Source organism: Grus americana, chromosome 17 (assembly GCF_028858705.1).
Source record: "Grus americana isolate bGruAme1 chromosome 17, bGruAme1.mat, whole genome shotgun sequence".
NCBI classification, from domain to species: Eukaryota; Metazoa; Chordata; class Aves; order Gruiformes; family Gruidae; genus Grus; species Grus americana.
The window spans coordinates 363066-385141 of NC_072868.1; the positions used below are offsets into that span (position 1 = coordinate 363066).

Below are 22076 nucleotides of genomic sequence, written 5' to 3' on the forward strand. Positions count from 1 at the left end.
GGGCTGTGCGCAGCGGCAGACGGCGCATGCGCTGCGGGAGGTGGGAGGGGGTCGCGCCTCAGCTCAGGGGCGGGAAGCGGCCGGGTTTGTGGTGGCGAGTCGTGCTTTGCCTCCTCCCCTGTCAGCACATCCCCTTCGTAGGGCAACGCCACAGCTGGAAGACCGAAAAGAGAAACGTCGGACCCACGGTATAGGACTCGTACAGTTGCCTCTGGTACAATAGTAATACGGTGATAGCGACACATTTTCTGGAAATTAATGATGGTGTAGCTGAGGGTTATTGCTGAGGAAATGGGGAGTCGAAAGGAGGCATTGAACAAAAGAACCCTGAGGAGAATGGTTGTTTCTGACTTCTTCACTTAGGACCAGGTTGCAGAATTAAAATGAAAGTCAGATTACCCTGGGTCGATGCCCTTTTGAGTATAACTGCCCCATGCTGTATTTGTCCTTTGCTTGACTAAAGATACATGCAATACAAATAACTAGACAGTGTCCTGAGCTGAAGAACAGCTAGACACCTCTTGGGAGGTGCTCTGTCACTGCGCTTCAGTGGACACGGGTACTGCAGCAGCATCCATTTTCAATGAAAAAAAACCCCTGCGTAGTTTGCTGCAAGAAATGAATGAAAATAAATCATTGCCTCATGTTGCAAACACTTTTCCAGCAAATTTGGGAGTTCAACAATTCAGTTAATTGTTTTCCACCACTTAACAGAAAACAGGGCCAAAATGTGTGATGGGTGTGCAATGGGATCAGGCCAGGGGCTGCTTGGCACAACAATAACCCCCGCTCCGTGATTTGTTTCCCAGTGTACCCCTTATTTCTGCTCCCAAATTCTCCTCCTTTACCACCCTCATCCCTTTCCAATAAACAGGCCATGCTTGTTTATCTTTTCCCTACTATCCCTAGCTTTACAGATTTTGTACGCTACTTGGTATTTATGATAATGGCTGCCCTGAAAACTTAACAGTTCTGTCAAGCCAACACCTCCTTTTTGTCTTGCCAAGTGTGCCATCTGCTTACACATCACTCCTGGTAGTATCCAGTGATTCGTCTTTCTACAGCTCAACAGCAGGCAGGGTCAGCCGTCAGCACGCACCCTCAGCACAGCCAACTGGCATCACCAGAGGCACCTACAGCCAGGCTCCGCACACAACACCCAGAGAGCTGCTTGCCCAAGGCAGCAGCTCGCCCAAGGCAGCAGCTCAGGGCCTCGCTCTGCAGCACTTCCGGACCTATACCCATATGTTGGGTTTGCGTAGCAAGGTTTTGGTAGCGGGGGGGCTACAGGGGTGGCGGCTTCTGTGAGAAGCTGCTAGAAGCTTCCCCTGTGTCTGACAGAGCCAATGCCAGCCGGCTCCAAGACGGACCCGCCGCTGGCCAAGACCAAGCCAATCAGTGCCTCTGTGATAACATATTTAAGAAGAAGAAAAACACTTAGAGAGAGCGCTTTTGCAGCCGGAGAGAGGAGTGAGAAGATGTAAGAAACTCTGCAGATACCCAGGTCAGTGCAGATGGAGGGGCAAGAGGTGCTCCAGGCGCCGGAGCAGAGATCCCCCTGCAGCCCGTGGTGAAGGCCATGGTGAAGCAGGCTGTCCCCCTGCAGCCCATGGAGGAAGGATGAGGGGGTGTAGAGATTCCACCTGCAGCCCGTGGAGGACCCCACGCCGGAGCAGGTGGAGGCACCTGAAGGAGGCTGCAGCCCGTGGGAAGCCCACGCTGGAGCAAGTTCCTGGCTGGACCGGTGGACCCATGAAGAGAGGAGCCCACGCCAGAGCAGGTTTGCTGGCAGGACTTGTGACCCCGTGGGGGATCCCATGCTGGAGCAGTTTGCTCCTGAAGGTCTGCACCCCGTGAGAGGGACTCCATGCTGGAGCAGGGGAACGATGAGAGGAGTCCTCCCCCTGAGGAGCAAGAAGCAGCAGAAACACCGTGAGATGAACTGACCGTAACCCCCATTCCCAGTCCCCCTGTGCCGTTGAGGGGGGGAAGGTTGAAGCCGGGAGTGAAGTTGAGCCCGGGAAGATGGGAGGGGTGGGGGGAGGTGTTTTAAGAGTTGATTTTATTTTCTCATTCCTCTACTCTGTTTTGCCTAGTAATAAATTAGATGAATTCCCTCTCTCAGTTCGGTCTGTTTTGCTCGTGACGACAATTAGTGAGTGATCTCTCCCTGTCCTTATCTCAACCTACAAGCATTTCGTTATGCCTTTTCTCCCCTGTTTAGTGAATGAGGGGAGTGAGAGAGTGGCTCTGGTGGGCACCTGGCCTCCAGCCAGGGTCAACCCACCACAACCCACCATCCTGCAGCAGGGAGGAGGTGTAGCATAACAAAGGGCAGTGACGGAGTATCCCAGGTCAGAAGAAAACTTAAGACTTTTCAGCCTTTGTGCAATGTGTTGAGTCACCACCTTGCTTTTTGTTGCTGAAATACAATCTGGTGGAGAGACTTGTAATGTTTAATGTATGGACTAGCAAAAAAAAAACCCCAGGACCAATCTACATAATCCTCAGCTGGCCTCTAGACTGTATCTGTACCGACTCCACGAAGGCACTGGACAGCTGCTGCAGACCAGCACATGCCTTGCACCTCAAGCACTCTGGTTGGTGCTCCAACTCTCTTCTCAGCCATACTCAAACTTTCAGGGGGAGAGAACATTTAGTTCACTCAAGATTAACAGAAGCAGATTTGTTTGTAGAGTGGATGAGAAGGAACAAGATCCTGAACGAGTATTAGGAGCATGCCAAGGGTACCAAAGAGGAGTTGGCAGCATGATGCGGTTAGGTACCAACAGCAGCGGGAAACGTGTCTCTGGAAAGCAAAATGCTGGTAGGCAGGAAATTAGAAGACAGGGATCATTGGTAACAGTGTCCAGTATGCTCCCCTGTAACATGCATGTGGTGGAAGGCAGGCAGAGAAAAATGGTGTTAGGAAAAAAATGGGGTTTGCCTTTATTAGGTACTAGGAAACTATTGAGAGCACGCTAATTTATCTGTCTCCTCCACCTAAACCAAAACTGAAGTAGGGTCTTAGGTACACAACTGGGGGGGGGGCAAAAAATTTACACAGGACATTTTAAAGTAAAGCTTGAGGCAACCAGCATCCATTCTGCTGATTCCACATGTGAAATAAAAATGTCTTCTTCCTTGCATTACACCTTTGCTACACCACTAGTCTGGAAACATTACCCCAAAAATCCCAGGCTCCTTGGTTCTCCAGCACCCGAATTTGCGTGTGCAAACACAACCTCTGATCCAACTCCTTCATCGGTACAAGAACGTGGTTTGGATGGATGAACCCAGTTTACTAAATGATTCCTACTACTTTGTATTTTCCTTTTTGATTACTATGTGTCAACTGCAAGTCTTAATTGTTTCCAGATCATTTAGAAAAGTGTTCAACAGAAATAATCCTCACAGATGCCTCCCAGAAATACTCTCCTCACTCCTAACTATGCTTCAAATCTGTCAGTCAGCTATGACGTGCCTTATTGATCCTGTATAGTTACTTTTTAAAACTAAATCAAACATCTTGTTCTACTATGCCTACTCAGCACAAAACCACTTTGCTCATTAGTTTGAGCTTTTCTTCTTATGAGAGCATTTTGCACCAGCCTTTTTTTATTACTCTGTTTCAGATAGATACAGGGGACATCAGCTGCCAGAGTGCTCAGTTCTCCTCAGCACCCAGCTTGTCCATTGTTAAAAACCGGTATTTTCTTTCTTCCAGTGCAGGACCTTATTTGCCATCCTGAAATTTAATCAACTGTTTTTAGTGGAGAAGACATCTCTTAGGCCAACTTTTTGGGACTCAGCTTTGGGAAACTATAATTTCAAAGCACAGGGCATACATGTTGTTAGTGGAAACAATTTGACTGAAAACAGTTAGACCATGACTGAAGTCACACCAGACAGACAGAGAATAGCAAGCCAATCAATCAGGCAGATAGAAGATCCAAGAAAAGAGGCAGTATTTTGTTGGGGGCAATAGTGTTTATGTTAATTTATAATTTTAAAAAAATCCCCAGTAAGTTTATGGCTGGCTGGCTGTATAACGTCAACAAATCTGTTAACCGACCCTTTTCCTCTCTGTCTCCTCAAGGAGAACAGGTAACTGGCTAATTCTGTATTATCCTTCCTGAAGAAATATTCAATAATTTTTGTGGTTAGGTGCTATGCTTTATCAGCATTTAGAAACCCTAAAATCCATCACAGACAATCTTTTGCTCCCCTGGTGCATTACCTAACCTTCTTGCATTACTGGAAGTTATTTTATACCTGTTTGTCACAATGCTTCAATTTTTATGACACTTGCAAAATGGTGACACTAAATCCTCACCTTGCATTATGAATTTAATGCCCTGCAGATGGCTCCAATTAATCACAAAAAAGCCCCCCCCCAAACCCCACAGCTCCCTCACTTCTGAGTTATGGGCAGTTCCATTTGTAAATATTCTCCTCCCAAAGAAATTTACTTCCCCATACAAAAAGCTTTAACTGCCTTCTGTGGCCCACAACTAGGCGTTCATCCTTGGCATTACTTCTTTCTGTCATGGGGAAACGTTATCTCCACTACACATTTTTCCTCATCTTCTCCTATAAGTATTTTCAAACAAACGTTTGTTAACAGTGTGAATGAATTGCCCAACCCTTTACATGTAGTATTTATATTTTAAATCTTAGCACGTAAGAGATGCTCAGAATCTTCAAGATTTGTGGCTCCCTTCTCTCAAAACAATCACAATTTAAGCCATTTTAAAAAATTAGCTCAGGTCAGGCACTGAGTTTGAGAAGAATGACCCATCAAAAGTCAAATGTCGACTTGATGACATTTGATGAGGTTCTAAGAGTGTTCACAGAAAACTTAGTTCACCTTTCTCTGCTCTCTAGTGAAAGCCTGCAATTTAGCAACTTACTGATTGTGCTGCATAGTTCAGTCAGAAAGGTGGATCTGAAAAGACTGAAAGTAGCCAAGTTTAAAGTTTTATCTATATTTTTTTTATCATCCACAAAACACAAAGAACAATTTCATAAACATATACTTCTAAAACATGCTGGGAAAGTGTTATCACATGCTTAATACAGAAAACCTATATGGCCCAAGGATAAAACATAGTACATACAACACCTCTAAAACCTATGTATGCATATGGTAGTTTTAAAAATGTTGTGATGAAATATAAGGTGCCAGCCCTACAATATTAAAACTGCTAAAGCAAATAATTCCAAATAGGACAACAGAGGATTAGCTTTGCATTGCAAACAACCAAATCTGTCCTTGGTAACAAAAAAAGAACAAGCTTCTGTAACACAATCCACCTTGTGAGACTTAGCTTCAGCTTTTACATTACATGGTTCATCCTCAAGGTAGATACCACCCGGACCTGAAGACGCGCTGTCTATAGGGTATATTAAATTCAGCAGCTAATACAGCATCCATCAATCAACAAAACTAATTTGAGAGCTGTCTGCTTATGCAACTGAAACAAAGGCACTTTGTAACACAGGGTTAAGTTTCCTACCAGAAAGATCAACAACGGTAAGAAAGGAGAAACACTGATAGCAATTAATCTCAAACCCTTTTTACCAGACACTTTCCCCCTGAGTTTGCAGGGAACGGATCCCATGTAGGTCTCCACTCAGACAAAAGTACAGTCTGTCATGCAGAGAAAAAGCCAGAGCCACATGCTCTTATCTCCAGACAAAACATCCAGGCTCCACTGGGCAAGACTCCCTAAAGCGACAGAAGCCAAGGGGCCACAGGTAAACTGAGTAACAGTAAAGGACTCATCACAATGGGAGGAAAAAACCAACACAACAAAAAACCCAGACAGCATTAAGACATTGCACTTTACCTGCTCTCACCACCACCACTCATGTCCCTACTAGGCTGGTACTGCAACTGAAGCTGACATATTCTGCCCATCCCCTCCCCAATCATTCAGGTTTTCTTTCCTTACTTAGAAAAAAATTGCATGGAAAAAACACAACAGAGGGGACAGCAAAGTGCATCCTCATTGCATCATAAACTTTGTAATGCAGAATGATGTTTTGGATTAACGCACATTGGTCTGTACAAGCATCACCCAAAAAAAGATAAAAACAAGGAAAAAGAGCCAAAAATACTCAGTTTCAGAAAAAGAATTGTTCTTAACTGCACATACAACTTAACTGTGAAGGCACATAGCCACGCTGAGGAATCCTTTTCCTCTAGAAATACCAAGCTTCTTCCTATCTGAGAACTCCTCGCAGTACAACATGCTTGAGCGGCACGAAAACAGCTGCTGCTGCAGGATGCCCACCCCAAACAGAAAGAACGGGAGGCCTGGCAATGGGTCTGTGCTGCAGACAGAACAGCTACACGGGATGCTTCATGCTGAGAAGCAACAACCTCTTGCCAGGATTCCGCTGGCCCAGGAGTAACACACTGATTTCATTTTCTTATTAGAAAATACATTTCCAAATAAATTATGGTTTAGCATAAATAGAATTCTGTATGTCAATATAAATGCAATGGGTGTTACATCATCCTGCCTTTTTCTAGCACAAAGACTAGTTTCATTTTTGGCTTCGTAGACTTTGTGATCAGAAAGGTTAGTTTTCCAGTCAAACTGCAAGTGTCAAAAATCAGAAGTGCTGCATAATTTGTTCAGGAATGTACAGAAAATGCATTTTAATCCACATCTAGTCCATGGATAGCAATGTTTTCTCAGTGCTGAGTCCATTTAATGCTTTTGAGGTCAATTCCATCCTGCACCATTTCCCAGAGGGGGCTGTAAAGAAAGGAGAAAAACAAAGGCTATTTAAAGCACAGGACAACATCAACAACAATAACACAACAGACAACGTCACCAACGACACAAGAAATTAGGAGACACCTATCTTCCCTTCTGGAAGTCAGCAAGCTTCAGATGATCAGCCTTCAACTGTGCCCTCAGCCCAAAATACAAGAAGTGAGAGGGCAGGTGCTCCACCTCGTTTCCTGCTCCCACTTTGGGCATGAAGTACACATGTCAGACTGAGCCCTCACATGTGACACTGTCCAGATGAGTCAGGAGTCTTTCCGTTTCACCAAAAACCAACTTACCGGTACATAAGCTCAGTCATACCATCTCTGGCTTAGAAACTTCTGGGTACCGCCCTACGTGCTTGCCATACCCATAGCCCTTCCCTGACAAAGGCAGGATCTGGGAGAAGGTTTGTTACCAGGTTTGTTTCCTTGCCACTACTGTTAAGATCAGGCCCGCTACCCACTCTGGCAACACTGCGTGCTTATATACAGAGACACCACCAGATTTTTGAAGCAAATAATTACTTTCAACTAAATCCAACTCATCAAATTATTATCGTACCTAGGAAGTCTTTACGTTCAATAAGATGGCTCACCTCATTTCCCTCAGCCTTTTAACATGCTGTATGCACTTCTGCACTGTATAATCCACCTCTTCTTCTGTAGTGAAACGACCAATGCCAAACCTAAACCAAAAGAAAACCATTAAGGACTAGAATAATGTGCATATAGAGGGATGGAACAAATCCACCACCTACTTTCAGCAGAAAAGAAGTATTTGAGGCATTAGGGACGACCACTCCACACACCTTATAGATGAGTGAGCCAAGTCTTCGTCTGTTCCGATTGCCCGCAAAACATAGGAAGGCTCCAGGGAAGCCGATGTGCAAGCACTGGGGAAAGGGAAGGCAGGCAAATTTCAAACTTCTGTTCACGTGCAGATGCTACACTGAAGTAACACTTCACTAATCTCCTCCAACAAAGAACAGTGACTTACAGACTTTTAATATTACTATGACTCTTACAACAACCTTGATCAGCTTCCCTAGCCTCTCAGAAACCACCACTGAATACAAGCAAAAAGAGTGGTGTTTCTGCTGCTGAAGAAAAAGAACAGAAAGGGCAAGCATTAGAGAGGAATGAGGGTGATAAATCAGGAGCATGAGGTAAGAAGAGAGCACACAGATAATGCTGCAAGAATAAACTCAATGCCAAACAGAAGCAACGGGAATGCAGACTAAGAGGTAGCTGAAGTAAAGGCCATCAAAAAGAGACAAAGGAGCCAAGACAGAACTAGCCAGAGAAGGTAACATTCCAACAGGAACGTTAAAAAACAAAAAAAAGACTCTGCTGTTTGGCAGCAGAACAAATCAATGAAAAACAGTGCACAGAGGAATCCAGAGCAAGATCATCTAGTTACAGTCATCAGTAGAGAGAACTTCCATCTTGAAGCAGTAGGCAAAACTGGTTACATGTCGTTACTCAATTTTTACAGGCAACAACATGCAGCACAAGCCGCAGAGCTGTTTACAGCTCTCTGGTGCACAAAGCCGAGCCTCAGAAGAGATTTTTTTTTTTTTTGGCTTCAGAGACAGTCGTGTGGAGACTTGTTCTTCCTCTTCAGAGTGCCAACACATTTCTAATTAAGATATGCTGACCACTTTGATCTCAAAGGTGACAGAAGGAAGGCATCCTTACCCTCCATTAACTTCATCATAAGCATCAAGTTTGTCTTAGTAACAGAAACATTACTGGTCACTCCTGTAGAGCCAACAGAGCTCCAAAGAAGCGTATTCAATTTTCTTTCTGCTTTTGCATCAAACACAGGCACTATGAGGTAATTTAATCTGTCCAGCCTCGCTAGATTCTAGCTACTATCTGCCACTTGCGTGAAATCCTGCTGAAGGACAGAAGCTGCTCACATGTTGGCAGCCTTTCGAATGAAAGTGTCACCAGCAGTTACACATCAAGGCTACTCAGATTGCAGGTCACCAGTCTGCAAGGCTGGCAGGTAGGAATTTCTAGGCTTTTTTTTCCTAGTTTTGTTTGGTTTGTGGGTTGTTTGGTTTTCGGTTTGGGGTTTTTGGGGGGGGTGTGGGGTGTGGTGTGTAAGTGGGGTGTGGTTTTGCTTTCAGGACAAGTACATTTGACCTTCATTTGAAATGTGCCACTTCACAGAAACATCTTAGAATGCAATCAACGCCAGGCTGACTCATTAACTGAACATGCAAATACAAGGCACAGAGGAGATCCCTCCTTAGTTTGTACCTCCATTAGCAGGTGTTATCTCTCTAAAATATACTGCTATCCTTCCCACGCATTCCACCTACCTTCCTGATGACAGAGCCACATCTTTCAGAGCCATCAGAAGACTCTCCCCTTCCACATATGCAAAAGATAAATTGATGCATCCTACACACAAATAAATGAAATGGAAAAAAAAAAAACTTCCATCAACTGAAATCTAGGACAAATCCTACCCCAAGGTATGCAGCACTTGTACAACGCGTAGCTAAGGTGCATTATTCAGTTGTGGCCATTAACACTGAAGAGCTAGAGAGTCTAACAGGCTCAGGATTTTGCAGATGTTACCTGGGTAGCGATGCTCTCTATCTCCATTCATAACCACATCAGGAACTTCGCTCATTATTTTTGTAACCAGTCGCTCTGCCAGTTTTGAGATTCGCTTATGGTCATACTAGCAAAGAAACCAGAAAAGAGACCAAAATAATAAGCAGCATTCAGTTTCATAGAATCCCAGACTGGTTTGGGTTGGAAGGGACCTCACAGCCCATCCAGTGCCACCCCCTGCCATGGGCAGGGACACCCTCCACCAGCCCAGGTTGCCCAAAGCCCCATCCAACCTGGCCTTGAACACTGCCAGGGAGCCAGGGGCAGCCACAGCTTCTCTGGGCAACCTGTGCCAGGGCCTCACCACCCTCACAGGGAAGAATTTCTGCCTCACATCTCATCTCCATCTCCCCTCCTGCAGCTTCAGGCCATTCCCCTTGGCCTGTCACTCCCTGCCCTTGTCACCAGCCCCTCTCCAGCTTTCCTGGAGCCCCTGCAGGGACTGGAAGGGGCTCTAAGGTCTCCCCGCAGCCTTCTCTTCTCCAGGCTGAACAACCCCAACTCTCTCAGCCTGTCTCCATAGCAGAGGTGCTCCAGCCCTCGGATCATCTCCGTGGCCTCCTCTGGACTCGCTCCAGCAGCTCCATGTCCTCCTTGTCCTGGGGACCCCCGAGCTGGACGCAGCACTGCAGGGGGGTCTCACCAGAGTGGAGCAGAGGGGCAGAATCCCCTCCCTTGACCTGCTGCTCACGCTGCTGGGGATGCAGCCCAGGACATGGGTGGCTTTCTGGGCTGCTAGCACACATTGTTGGGTCATGTTGAGCTTCTCATCCCCCAACACCCCCAAGTCCTTCTCCTCAGGGCTGCTTTCAATCCATTCTCTGCCCAGCCTGTGGTTGTGCTTGGAATTGCCCCGACCCACATGCAAGTCCTTGCACTTGGCCTTGTTGAACTTCACGCGGCTCACACAGGCCCACCTCTCGAGCCTGTGCAGGTCCCTCTGGATGGCATCCCTTCCCTGCAGTGTGTCAACTGCATGATACGGCTTGGTGTCATTCAAAGTGCTTTATGTTACCAGCCATGTGCTGGTAGACTAGAGACAGAACACATCTGAAACTTAAAAAGAAACTGTCAAACTTTGCCTACTCTAGAGACTGTTTTAAAAGAGAATTACCAGCTTGGTCCTAGCTAGCTCAGTCTTCAAAAATATTCCAAACCATTCAAAAATATCTATACATACAAGCTGCCAATAAAAGCACTGAGCTCTGTGTTTAAAGACAAGTTAAGTAATGCTTAAGATGACACACTTTGCAACACAAGAAAGGGCATCTATTACAGGTAAGTGCCTCTTATTTCCTAGGAGCACTCAAACTGTGCTACATAAAGACATGGACTCGCAAATTACTGCGAACTCGGCTTTTACAACACGTAACTTAGGCAATGAGAACTGCCCATGTGCAGCATCCCGTTCTAGACTAAAAAAATGAGGTCACTTACACTAAAAAAGCAGTAAGGTGTGGTATCAGCTCCGGTGCACAGAAACAGTCAGACGTGCACATGCAATTCATGCTTGTTTACACACTTGAAAAAGCTTCAGAAGAAAACAAGGCTACCTCAAATATTACTTGGTGTGGAAACACCAAAACTCTACCAGGGAAGGAAGAGAAACCCAACCTGAGGCTCGTGCAGAATTCAGGCTCCACAGGCTCTCCAGCCTCTTCCATAACCACCCAGCTCAGAGAGCAGATCTCTGCCCATCTCCCAGGAGGAAGCCAGATCCGTTGTGTACAGATACCTGGCTTATGCATCCTGTTGGCACTATATTAAAGGATATTTACATTCCAGCTGTAAGGAATGCACCGGTGCCCCCAAACAGATGTAGCAGCACACAGAGGTTTAGATACCAGACCCAGCAAATAAACTTTACTGTCCAAGCTAGGAAAAAAAAATACTTAGCTGCAAAGCTGCAGTAAACTTGAACTTATATACATTTAATAGGTATAACAGTGGACTAGGAAGTCTTACAAATCCCTTCACCCACATACCTCCATCTCTTGCTGTGCCACTTCACACGCCACCCCCAGGCCCACTGCTAAAGGAGTGGGCACAGTCCCGGACCGCAGTCCTCTCTCCTGGCCTCCCCCACTTTGCAGGGGTTCTAGCCTGACGCGCGGCCGACGGCGAACATAGATGGCACCAACCCCTGGAAACCAAGGAAAGCTGCTTTAGTATACACCCATAGTTCTGAAATTATGAAAAGGGACTCAAAGGTTTAGAAACATTCCTTATTTCCACAGCAAACACATATTTGGACACCTCACTGGACAAAAACATAGTGAACACATACAGAAGCACAATATTCTCTAGGAAATGGTGTCTGTTCCCACCGTTCACGTTCCTCTTCAGTCAGGCTCCCAGAGCTTCAGCCATGGGAGAAGCTCAGTTTCTCCCAGTGTGCTTCAGCACACTGACTCAGTCCTTCCCTTCCTTCTCACAATTCCTGTGCACAGCTGAAGTTCAGCCCTTTTCACTGAAGTTTTTATGTGCAGATATTTCATTCACTGATGTTCCCTTACTGACTTCCAACTGAAAGCTCCAGAAGAACTCCTTGCCATGGGTTACCAGGCCAGCACCAGTCCCAGGAGTCCTCTCCCTTTCTTCTCATTAGGGACACTCATCAGCAGCACCAATTTCCAATGAGCAGATTAGATGAGCCAGTTTTGACAGCCAGCCAAATTACTCTCTAGTCTCCTCACCTAGAAACTTTATTTCCAGGTCTTTGTGTGCCTTGGCATACCTAAGGAGTGACTGTCACCACAGGAACAATGGCTGTGGTCACAACTTCTGGTCATCGTTGTGAAAATTGATGTCTGTCACCTGCCCAAAGTTATTGGTTGAAATCTTAGTCCTTGTCCAAAAATACATCTTCAGCTCTCAGGAGAGCCCATACAGAAAAAGATGATATGTTGAAAAAAATAATAATTTTGCCTTTTGTTTCTGAATAGCACACAGAATATAGCGAACTTGAATTCTGTCTTTCTACATCCAGTGTTACAAACTAAATAGACTGTGACAGTGATAATAGCTGAACTTTTACTATTTGGGAGTCAACTAGAAAAGCCACAGCCAGAATTTAAACTCCGTTTTGCAAAGAAGATGCACAAATGGGGTTGGGGGGAAGAAGCCGTTGGAAGAAGATGACAACCAAAATCACTAAGAATTTAACCTTTCCAGTTATCTCTTTTATCTCCTCATTGCAAGCTACAGTTGGGTCTAAACTTTGCCCTGTAACCCAGTGATTCAATTTCAACCATTTCAGCATCAGTGCTGCTTCCCACCAAGCAGATGACTTCTGAAAAGCCACTCTCCTAATGCTGCCACCATCATAAGACACTGTTTCTTCCTTCAGTGAAGACACCTCGCAACCCATCAGCAATGAAGATCCACTTACCGCAGCTCTAAGCCTGGCAGCAGTGTCTGAACCACTCCAAAGTCATTCCTACACCAGTCTTAGGATAGTTTTTACAGCTCAAGTAACAGTTACTATGACAGGCAGGTGTGACTTCATACCTTGTGTAGTTACCTTCAGGTAGGCATGGAAACAACAGTTCTCTAGAAAAACACTTCAGTAAGTACCTTTGGGGCCATAAATTTTATGGCCACTGATGCTCATTAGATCAATTTTCATGTTGTTGACATCCATAGGGATTTTACCAATTGCTTGTGCAGCATCTGTGTGGAAGAAAACCTTACGTGCACGGCAGATCTCACCTGTAATAAAACCACAAAATTCAAAAAAACCCCCACATTATCTCATCCTATCGTTATGATTCTAATGATTCCACAAGGAATCTAAAGCGTCAGTTTATAGCAGGGACCAGTTCTGAGATGACAAAGGAAGAAGTGGGTGCTGTTGTGTTTCTTTTACAGTGAAGTGTCTAAAGCTGTGCAGGAGCTGTTCTAGCTGATGCCGAGCTGGGCACAGGTTTAGCAGGTCAGTAGGTAAGGCTACAGTGAATTTCTTCAGTTGAGAAGTTAAAAAGTTGTCTGTTGTTAAGAAGTGAGATTGTTCCCAAACTCACACCTACCAAATTTAAGTACAAATGGCTGCATGGGACATCCAAGTCTCCCCACAGAGATGACTCCACAGTTGGGCAAAAATAAAATCTTTTTTCTTGATTCTTTTTCTTCTCAACAGCAGTCCAGTACAAGCCAGCCTTACTTTTAAGTTTATACTTGCCAAGTATTTTTATGCCATTTCCTCTATTTTCCAAGTTTTGGAATACCTGGCTTCAAAAATGTTCTCAGAATTGCCACTAGTCCTCACGCACCGACTACTCCCACCAGAAGTCAAGCCTCTCAAGCCTGTAATCAATGTTTTTGCATCCAGAGCTAAAATACTCTAAGGAACAAAATAACGTGATGTTCACAGGCAGTGAACTTAAATATCATTTATTTCTGTCATCAAAAAAACTCACAACTCCTCTTCCACAGGATCCATACCTAGCACAGTTGCATCCTTTGCACGACAAGTTCAGCCTTATTTTCCACAGCAGCTGCCCTCCCATGGCCCAGCAAGAATGGCATCGCTACTGCCAGTATCGGGCCACAGGCCTCATGCTAACAGCAGCTCAGGTTAACCCTGCAAGGCCTATTAGACCTGTCAGTGGGCTGCAACAAGAATTTACTGTGCAAACCAGAGCTTGGCACCAGCTATCTGTGGCATTTAAGTGTGGGACAACGCTAACAGCCTTGACAATGTAAGCACAGGAGGAAAATAGGAGTCCTCAGGCCTATAAGCGGCTCACTGATGGTCAATTACTTGTCAATGAAGAAATCTAACCTCAAAGAGCCCTGGGAAAAATGCTGCTTTGAGCATCATAAATTAAAAAAAAGATGAAGCAGATAAGCAAGAGGAAAATCAGCTGTGCAACAGGGTAAGATGTCTGCCACAGCCTGGGAAAGCAATACCCTCCGGAACCATGCAGTATAAACTCCAGGGCAGAGGCCAAAGCCTAAAAACTGTCTAAAAACTCGAACATCTTACAAAAGGACATCTTGAATATGAAGGGGGCAGGGGGAGCATATTTTGTCACTGTCATGGGAAACATTATCTGGGAATCCCCATGGGATCCAGGGAGCTGCACGCATGGGCCACCCGCTCTCCCTTCACTTGCCTTCAGGTCCTGTCCCTCCACCTGCCTGCTCAGAGCCTGGCTCACCCTCTCCCTGCCTCCTCTTCCAGAAACCGGGCTCCTCAGCAGCCATTTGGCCTCCAAACCAATTGTTCACAACATTGTATAGCAATACTGGGGGGAAGGTGTGAGTGTTCACCATCCCCCGTCGCCCCAAATTCTGCACATTTCTCCTCTTAAACACTAAAAGCGCTCAATAAACCTTTATAGTAGGTAAATTCAATTTGGCCAGTTATTCTGTGCAATTTTTTCATCCATCGTAAATTCAGAATGAAACTAGAAACACTGCAGCTGATCTGTACTACAAGGCTATAATTGCTGCAATACTCACTGTAAAAGTACCGAATTTCATCCAAATTTCCCTTTTAAAATGTTTTTATTTGGGACAGCATTATTAGTTATTCCTTAACTATACTACACCTAATTTTTTGCATCAGTAGCAGTTAGCTATGAAAATATAAAATAAAATGAAGCAGAAGTGAGGTTAGCTGGCCTCTGGAAGCCATGGCATACTTACCAATGTCATGAATAGGCTGCTTTACTCCTATTTCATTATTCACAGTCATTACAGACACCAAACTCGTATCTGGCTGGAACGCAACCTCCAGCTCCTGGAGAAATATTCAAACAGACATTGTGACTGACAGCAGAAGCAAAATTGCTGTGCACAGCTTCAATTTGCTAGCAAATCTCAACCACCAGCCCCCTGACTAGCGTGTTACTGACAAACCCCTTGGGTTCTGACAAACAGTCCCAGGGAGAGCACTAAAGCACTAATCTATGTGAACACTAAATTCCCATAGGAAGAGGAGAGTTATCAACTGCATTTCTGTGATCTAACCCCGGTATGCACCGTGCCACCTGACTTGATTAAATCAAGTCAGAACAGGCTTTTGCTACATTCATACATTCTTCTGAACCATTTGCTTTAATGAATTAACCACCCACAAAACAGCTTAACCACATCTGGACAAAGCGAGGTTGGCTATAAAGGAGCTGCACTATATACAAGAGAGCGTCATGCAAAGAGGGCATCTGCCAGTTAGACAATGCGACTGACACTTCTTGCAGGACTGATCCCTCTACCCCACCACATACACACAGTATCTCTCCAAGCCAGATAACAGCGCTAGAGATAAAACTGATGCTGTCCTGTATTACAGGACATAAACAATGAAATAATCAAATACGACTCCTAAATCCCAGGACTGCGGCCAGTTCATGGAGAGCAATCAGAAAGGAGTACTGCAATCACTCTGTGTCTGATGCCTTGAGTAGCTCAGGTCATGAAATTTCACCACTAACTCCTGTATCAAAGGCAGCTCCACCCCAGTCATGTACTGGGCTCCCTATCAGGTACGCAACAGCTCCGCCTGTGTGGGTACGAATGACAGCAGGTGAACAATGGGACAAGAGATGGATGTTTTGGTTGAGAAAAAGTCTAGAGCACCAGACAGAACAGAAAAAATTCTTCTCCAACCATGACGGAGATTTGACTGCGACTCTCGTTCTACTTTGTGATGTTTATCATCCTTTCCTCTTTATCACTAAGAGGTCTTGAGCATCAATTTGAAGCAAAAACCTTTTCTATTTTCACTTACTTTCTGTCAGTAAACAACCTACCTTCAAGTCTATGAGCCCATTTTTTTTAACAGGTAGATACGTGACCCGAAAACCTTCTGTCTCCAAGGAACGGCAAGAATCCAACACGCACTTGTGCTCTGTTTGCGTAGTAATTATATGTTTTTTTCTGGATTTATAGAACCTTGCAACACCCTGTCAGGCACAATCCATGAACAAGAAATTTGCCATTAGGCAATCTGCTGAAGAAAGCAAGCTTTACGCAAAATGATCGGAAACAAGAAATTACTATTGAGATAAAATCCATTTGGATCTTCCCCGTTTGCCCCAAAGGTATTACATGTAATTCGTGCTACATGTTCCCATCAGCATTTTTCAAAGCATCTCACTTTTCAAAAAGCCTGTGAAAATGTTAAGTGGAGTAAGTTCTAGACACCATTAACAGAAATGCATTTCCAAAAACATTTGCAATGGAGTCATATATACTGAGAAGTCTGAACAACCACATACTAAAGGTTGAAACACTACCTACTCTTAGTCAGAAAAAATAATCAGGACCTCCACTATATTTCATGATAAAGATTTTAATTACGTAAGCAGAAGGATTGCATTTGGTGCATGTAAGATAAACATTGAGCACTGTACTCTGTCCTCAAAACCACGTCCTGGGCACCAAAACATCTCATTATTTCCTCCAGGGATGGAGAATACCACAAGGAGTAAATCCAGGAACATATATTTTTGCTAACTAGGCCAACATATTAACATCTAAACTGTTGAAAGGTGCATACAGTTCTCAAGAGTGTAATTTTACCATAATAAATAACTATCAGTATAAACCTTTTACCTTAATTGCCATATTATTTGATTCTGTTGCACCACTGGTAAATATAATTTCCCTTGAATCAGCTCCTATTAAATCTGCAACTTGCTGTTTAAAAAGAAATATAAATTTGATTTGTTAAGATAAAATACAATGAATTCACCACAGAAAACCCATTGAAAACATTTTCAAGAATACCCCCTTGAGCCTTGAAAGGATCACAGCTAGTACCTGACAAAGCTGCGCTACAAGTACAACAGCATAAATATCTGCATTAATACAAAATATATACGGCATCCATAGGCACTAGTGGTATGTAGCATTAGCCTGGCGTAAAAGAACATAAAAGTTAAGTAGACAAAACCCCAGGACATACCACCTCCAAGAAAAAAAGACAAGGACCCACACCTAAGATTAGGAGAATGATAAAATATGAAGTTAGCCCAATTACTGCAGCAGCACGCTTGGGACCTTAGGAAACCAAAAATCCCAAGGCACCTTTGCCCAAAGTTTTGGTTTCTGCTGTTTCAGTTGCTCTCACTATTTTTTCTTGCAATAAATCTGCCTAAGCACAGCTAAGCAAAGAGGAAGTTGCTAAATCCAACTCACTGAGAACTCGCTACGACAGTTTTATTGCCACTTGTGATTTTCTTTTGATACTGAATTTCCTCGCCAGCAGGAAAACCGCTGCGCAGAGCCGAAGACTCACCCGCCTCGCCTTCTCCATGGCGGCCTCACTCTCCCAGCCGTAGGCGTGGGTCCTGGAGTGGGGGTTGCCGTAGTACGCCGTCAGGTACGGGAGCATGCTGTCCAGGACTCTGGGGTCCTGCAGGACACAAACCACCAGCCTCAGACACGGAGATGGAAAAGCGTCCCCGTCCCCCCCGCACACGCACACCAGGAGCAGCAGCGCTTCTGCTGCAGCGCCCAGGTGTAGCTCAGCGCAGACCCCGAGAACTTGCGGTTACTGCGTGTTACACACCACACGGCCCCTGTTCCGCGACCCCGCGCATAACCTGGGTCTGCACCGAGACCATCACTGAAGAACGGGATTCTCTGAACAGAAGAAATATAGGGTCTTAAAAAATCAGGGAAAACGATGCAGGCAGGTATTTGGGTTAAATTTATCTATCGCTGTCCTCAAAGCAGCGCCTGTCCCCGCACAGGTCGGTGTCTGCTCCGGCCCTGGGGCATCGGGCCACTGCACACCCCAGTCCGGCGGCGTCAGACGGTGACCTAGACTGCCCCTGTGCCCGATAAACGCGTCTGTCGTCACAGCCAACGTTACATGACGCTGCTTTACCCATAGCCCTCGCCAGGAACGCAGGGAGAGCCCGAACTCGGGAAACACTCGGGCGCCCCAGGAAAAAGAGAACAGAAACAAAGTGTATTTCTTCCCCTTCCCGCCGTACTTCCTCTTCTTCGGGGACAAACCCGCGGACTCGGGGGGGCGAGGCGGCGGCTGCGGGAGCTCGGGCAGCCAGGGGGCCCGACCTGCACCCGGGAAGGCGAGAGGCGGGACGGCCCGCAGCCCCGCGAGGCGCGGCCCTTACCAGTGGGGTGGTGGCCTGGACGTCCATGTAGAGCGGCCGCAGGGCGCCGCCTCCATCGCCGCTTCGCCCTGCGGGAGGGAGGACGAGACGCCGTCAGGTGTCGGCGGGAGCGGCGGGACCGGCGGGACCACGCTCGGCCGGCCGGTCCCGCCCGCGCCTCGGGCCCCGCCGCCGCCCCACGCCCGGGCAGCGGCTCTAACCCAGCGCAGCCTTACCCGGTGCCGGTGCCGGTGCCGGTGCCGGCGCTGCCGCCGAGAGCCGCCGGAGGCCGAGGCCCGCCCTCAGGGCTGCCAGGCGCCGCCACAGCAGCATGGCCGCGGCGCTGAGCGGGGCGCTGCCCGCCCCTTCCGGTGACGTCACGGCGCGCGCCGGAAGCGGAGGCCGGAGCGGGCAGCGGCGGAGGGGGAAGCGAGGTACGGGCGGGGGCGCCGGACCGCACCCCGGGCTGCACCCTGTCGGCGGGCCCGCGGGCTGCGGCGGGGGCCCGGGTCGCCCGGGGGACGGGTGGGGCGCGGCCGAAGCACCCGCGCAGGCGGAGCGGGCTCTGAGGACCCCGGTGCGCCGAGCAGGAGGCGGCAGGCCGAGGCCGAGACGGCCCCTCACAGCGGAGCCCTTCCCCCTCCCCCCCCCGCCTTGGCCTTGGGCTGCGGAAGGGCGGGGCCGCTGTCCCCGCTGCTGTGCGCCCGAGGCCGGGGAGCGGCCCGGGAGGACGGGCCCGGCGGCGGAGGCCTGGCGAGGCGGCGCCGTGCCGCTCCGTGGGAGCCGACGGGCGGAGCGACGTCCCGAAGCGGCTCTCGGAGACGTAGTGGCGCTCGCAGGGGCTCGCTGAGGGCGAAACGGGGCCGTCGTCAAGGCCCTGGCGTTCCCTCCCTCTCTTCTCCTCCTTGACAGGAGAGGAGACGCGGCTGGCAGCCCTCAGAGCCTCGGCACGGCGCTCGCGAGAGGCTCCGAAACGTGCGGGGCTGCTCCCCAGCCCCCTGTGGTTATCGAAGCGTGTCAGACCAAGCGGTAAATCCATGCGGGTTTTTGTGCTTTCTTTCCTAGATGCCTGTGACCGTGGGCCCGTACGGGCAATCGCAGCCCAGCTGCTTTGACAGAGTAAAGATGGGTTTCATGATGGGCTTTGCAGTGGGCATGGCAGCAGGAGCGCTGTTCGGCACGTTTTCCTGCCTCAGGTACGCCGAGGAAAGGGCTCCCGTGGACAGGTCGTGACAGAGCGAGAGAACTGCTCCCGCTCGGGACAGGGGAGGGAGATGGGGGTCTGGTACTGTGTCCTCACGCCAGTGAAACTTTGCCAGTGGCAGTTTGAGAGCCTGCTGTGAGCCCGGCCTCCAGTGGGGAGCTCTGGCAATGGCGGGGCATCGCCTTTGGGTCAGTTGCGAGCGAGGAGGTCGCAGTTTCACAGACCTTTTCCCGCCGTGCGGGCAGTTGCGTTGGGAAGCTGAGGCCATGGCGATCAGCTGCAGGAGGAGCTGGATGAACTGTCTGTGCAGACCCAGGTGCAGCCCTCTCCTTGCTCTAAAGCTGCCTGGGTGCTCTGCACGCTCTCAGGTATCCATGTCGTGGTTGCTTTGGGTGTCCTATCCCCCTGCACGGAGGCAATTACCGTGCTGACCCCGAGCCCTAATCACAGGAGCATAGGCAGAGCTGTGGCTGGCACTGGAACAACCCCACTGTGAATCAGAGGGACAATATTCCGCCTTCACCGGCATGGAAGCAAACAGTGCTCACTGCTCCAATTTAGTGCTTGTGCTGCTCACGGACTGGCTTTGGCACACATTATCCATGAAAAGGAATTACTGAAATAAGCTCTTTCATGTTTTGCGGAACTCTTTCTGCTTGAGTTTTTTTTTTAATCTGTGATTAAACACGGGCAATGATTTGGTATTGAGCCAGAAAGGCACTAAGTCTGATCTGGCAAAGTTTAAGACGTTTCCTGATCGCTCTCAGATCCTGGAGAGTATCTGTAAGTGGTACAGTGCTAGCAGAAAATACAGACTTAGGGTATTTAGAAGCAGCAGTGACAAGTGGTTCTGTCGTACCTGAACGACACAGCTACGTTACTTCTGCTGTACCGTTTTTAAGGGAAAAATCTCCATGTTTTAAAAATCAAGTGCATGAAATTCCCCAGACCCTACAGTCACCACAGTGCTCAAAAGCCAAATATTGCAAGAGCCCGAGAAGGAATGTTTCTTTTTTGCTTCGGTCTGACCTCAGGTAGACGGGAACTGGGGAACAGAAATGTCTGCAGACACTTCTGGCCTTTCACATTTCTCTCATATTAAAAATACAGTGTCAGTGGTAAATAGGACATTAGTTTACAACATGGTTTTAAGTTGGTGGTATGAAAAATACTGCAACTGCAGCCAGACATGACGGTAATACAACAGCTCAGACCCTTTTTATTCTCTGGCAAGTCAAATACTTGGACAGCACGTTATTTTTTTTTCCCCAAATTAAGGGTATTTGGGGCACTAGCAGGTAAAGCTGTTCCTGCTGGTGGCGTGGCAGGAGGGTACAGTGACAGCTGGTACCGCTGCAGGAGGGAATACACGTGGGCCACTGGCGAGGGTCGGTCAGTGCCCCAGAGGGAACAGCTCCATTCCTGTTTGCAGTAGCTCAGGCACGGGGCACCATGGCCAGTCTCCTTCGGAGACAGGCAGTGTCAGTTTAACTTAGGCCGAAGAGGTGGCGTTGGATTGGGGCGCTCAGGCAACCATCAGCTGGTGGCATCAGATGTTTTCTGCTGCGTGTCTGTTACCTGTCAGGCTTCAGCCTTTATATAATTCTTGTATTTTTCTTTATCTCAGGATTGGCATGAGAGGACGAGAGCTGATGGGAGGAGTTGGCAAAACAATGATGCAAAGTGGTGGGACGTTTGGGACATTCATGGCAATTGGGATGGGAATCCGCTGCTAACGTGGAGCTTGGAGCACCCCTGTCCAGCCACCCCTCCCTCTGTACCTAATAAAATCTTTAGATGCCTGGAAGTGAGAGCTCTTCATGAAATGGTGAAGCACATCCTCCTCACGCTGCTGATTGTAAACATGCTTTTTACCAAATTTCTACTTTCCTCCTGTGACAATGAGAACTAATAATCCTTTGTACTACATTAAAGTTCCTATTTCACAGGTGTAAGTGCAATGCTCACATTTCTCCCTTTGGTACTTGGGCAGCTTGCCTTCCCGATGCATTGATGTGGAGCTGCTCCATTGCATTCCTGAGTCTAGGAGTTACTCTGTGGCTAATTCAGATCAACTACCAGGTTTCTTTCCGCTTGCAAACGCAGGTGGGTGGCAGCTGGCCCCGTTCCTGAGTTCCAGGTTGTGTGGGGCAAGCGAGGGGTCCTGGAGGACTTGGGCAGGTCCTTCTGCAGCTGGGAGCAGACTGCAGCAGCTCAGGCACCCCCCAGCCAGCCTGGCAGCACAGGGGGCGGTCAGGGGGCAGCACAGAACACATACAGCCATACAGCCAAGCGAATAGAGCTGAAAATCCTTGAATTGCTGCAAAATGGAAAACTGCACCTGTCCCGTGACAGCTACAGGTATTTTGTGGTGAGTCACGAG

General features: G+C 47.5%; 2 protein-coding genes across 3 annotated transcripts; one reads left to right on the top strand and one right to left on the bottom strand.

Annotated features, from left to right (window-relative positions):
• Positions 1 to 4972: 4972 nt before the first annotated feature.
• On the bottom strand, positions 4973 to 18863 carry NFS1 (NFS1 cysteine desulfurase). Of its 2 annotated transcripts, XM_054846066.1 has the most exons (13): positions 18726 to 18863; positions 18511 to 18578; positions 17667 to 17783; positions 16982 to 17065; positions 16177 to 16329; positions 15071 to 15164; positions 12995 to 13129; positions 11404 to 11561; positions 9380 to 9485; positions 9118 to 9199; positions 7597 to 7680; positions 7384 to 7473; positions 4973 to 6770 (listed from the first exon to the last, which is right to left on the bottom strand). In XM_054846066.1, the coding sequence occupies exons 1-13, from the start codon at positions 18820 to 18822 to the stop codon at positions 6707 to 6709; spliced, it is 1332 nt and encodes a 443-aa protein (XP_054702041.1). In that variant the 5' UTR covers positions 18823 to 18863; the 3' UTR covers positions 4973 to 6706. The 2 variants fall into 2 exon arrangements, with proteins under 2 accessions (XP_054702041.1, XP_054702042.1); XM_054846067.1 differs by lacking the exon at positions 16982 to 17065.
• On the top strand, positions 18857 to 21643 carry ROMO1 (reactive oxygen species modulator 1). Its single transcript, XM_054846068.1, has 3 exons — positions 18857 to 18923; positions 19555 to 19685; positions 21321 to 21643. The coding sequence occupies exons 2-3, from the start codon at positions 19555 to 19557 to the stop codon at positions 21427 to 21429; spliced, it is 240 nt and encodes a 79-aa protein (XP_054702043.1). The 5' UTR covers positions 18857 to 18923; the 3' UTR covers positions 21430 to 21643.
• The last annotated feature ends 433 nt before the right edge of the window (positions 21644 to 22076 follow it).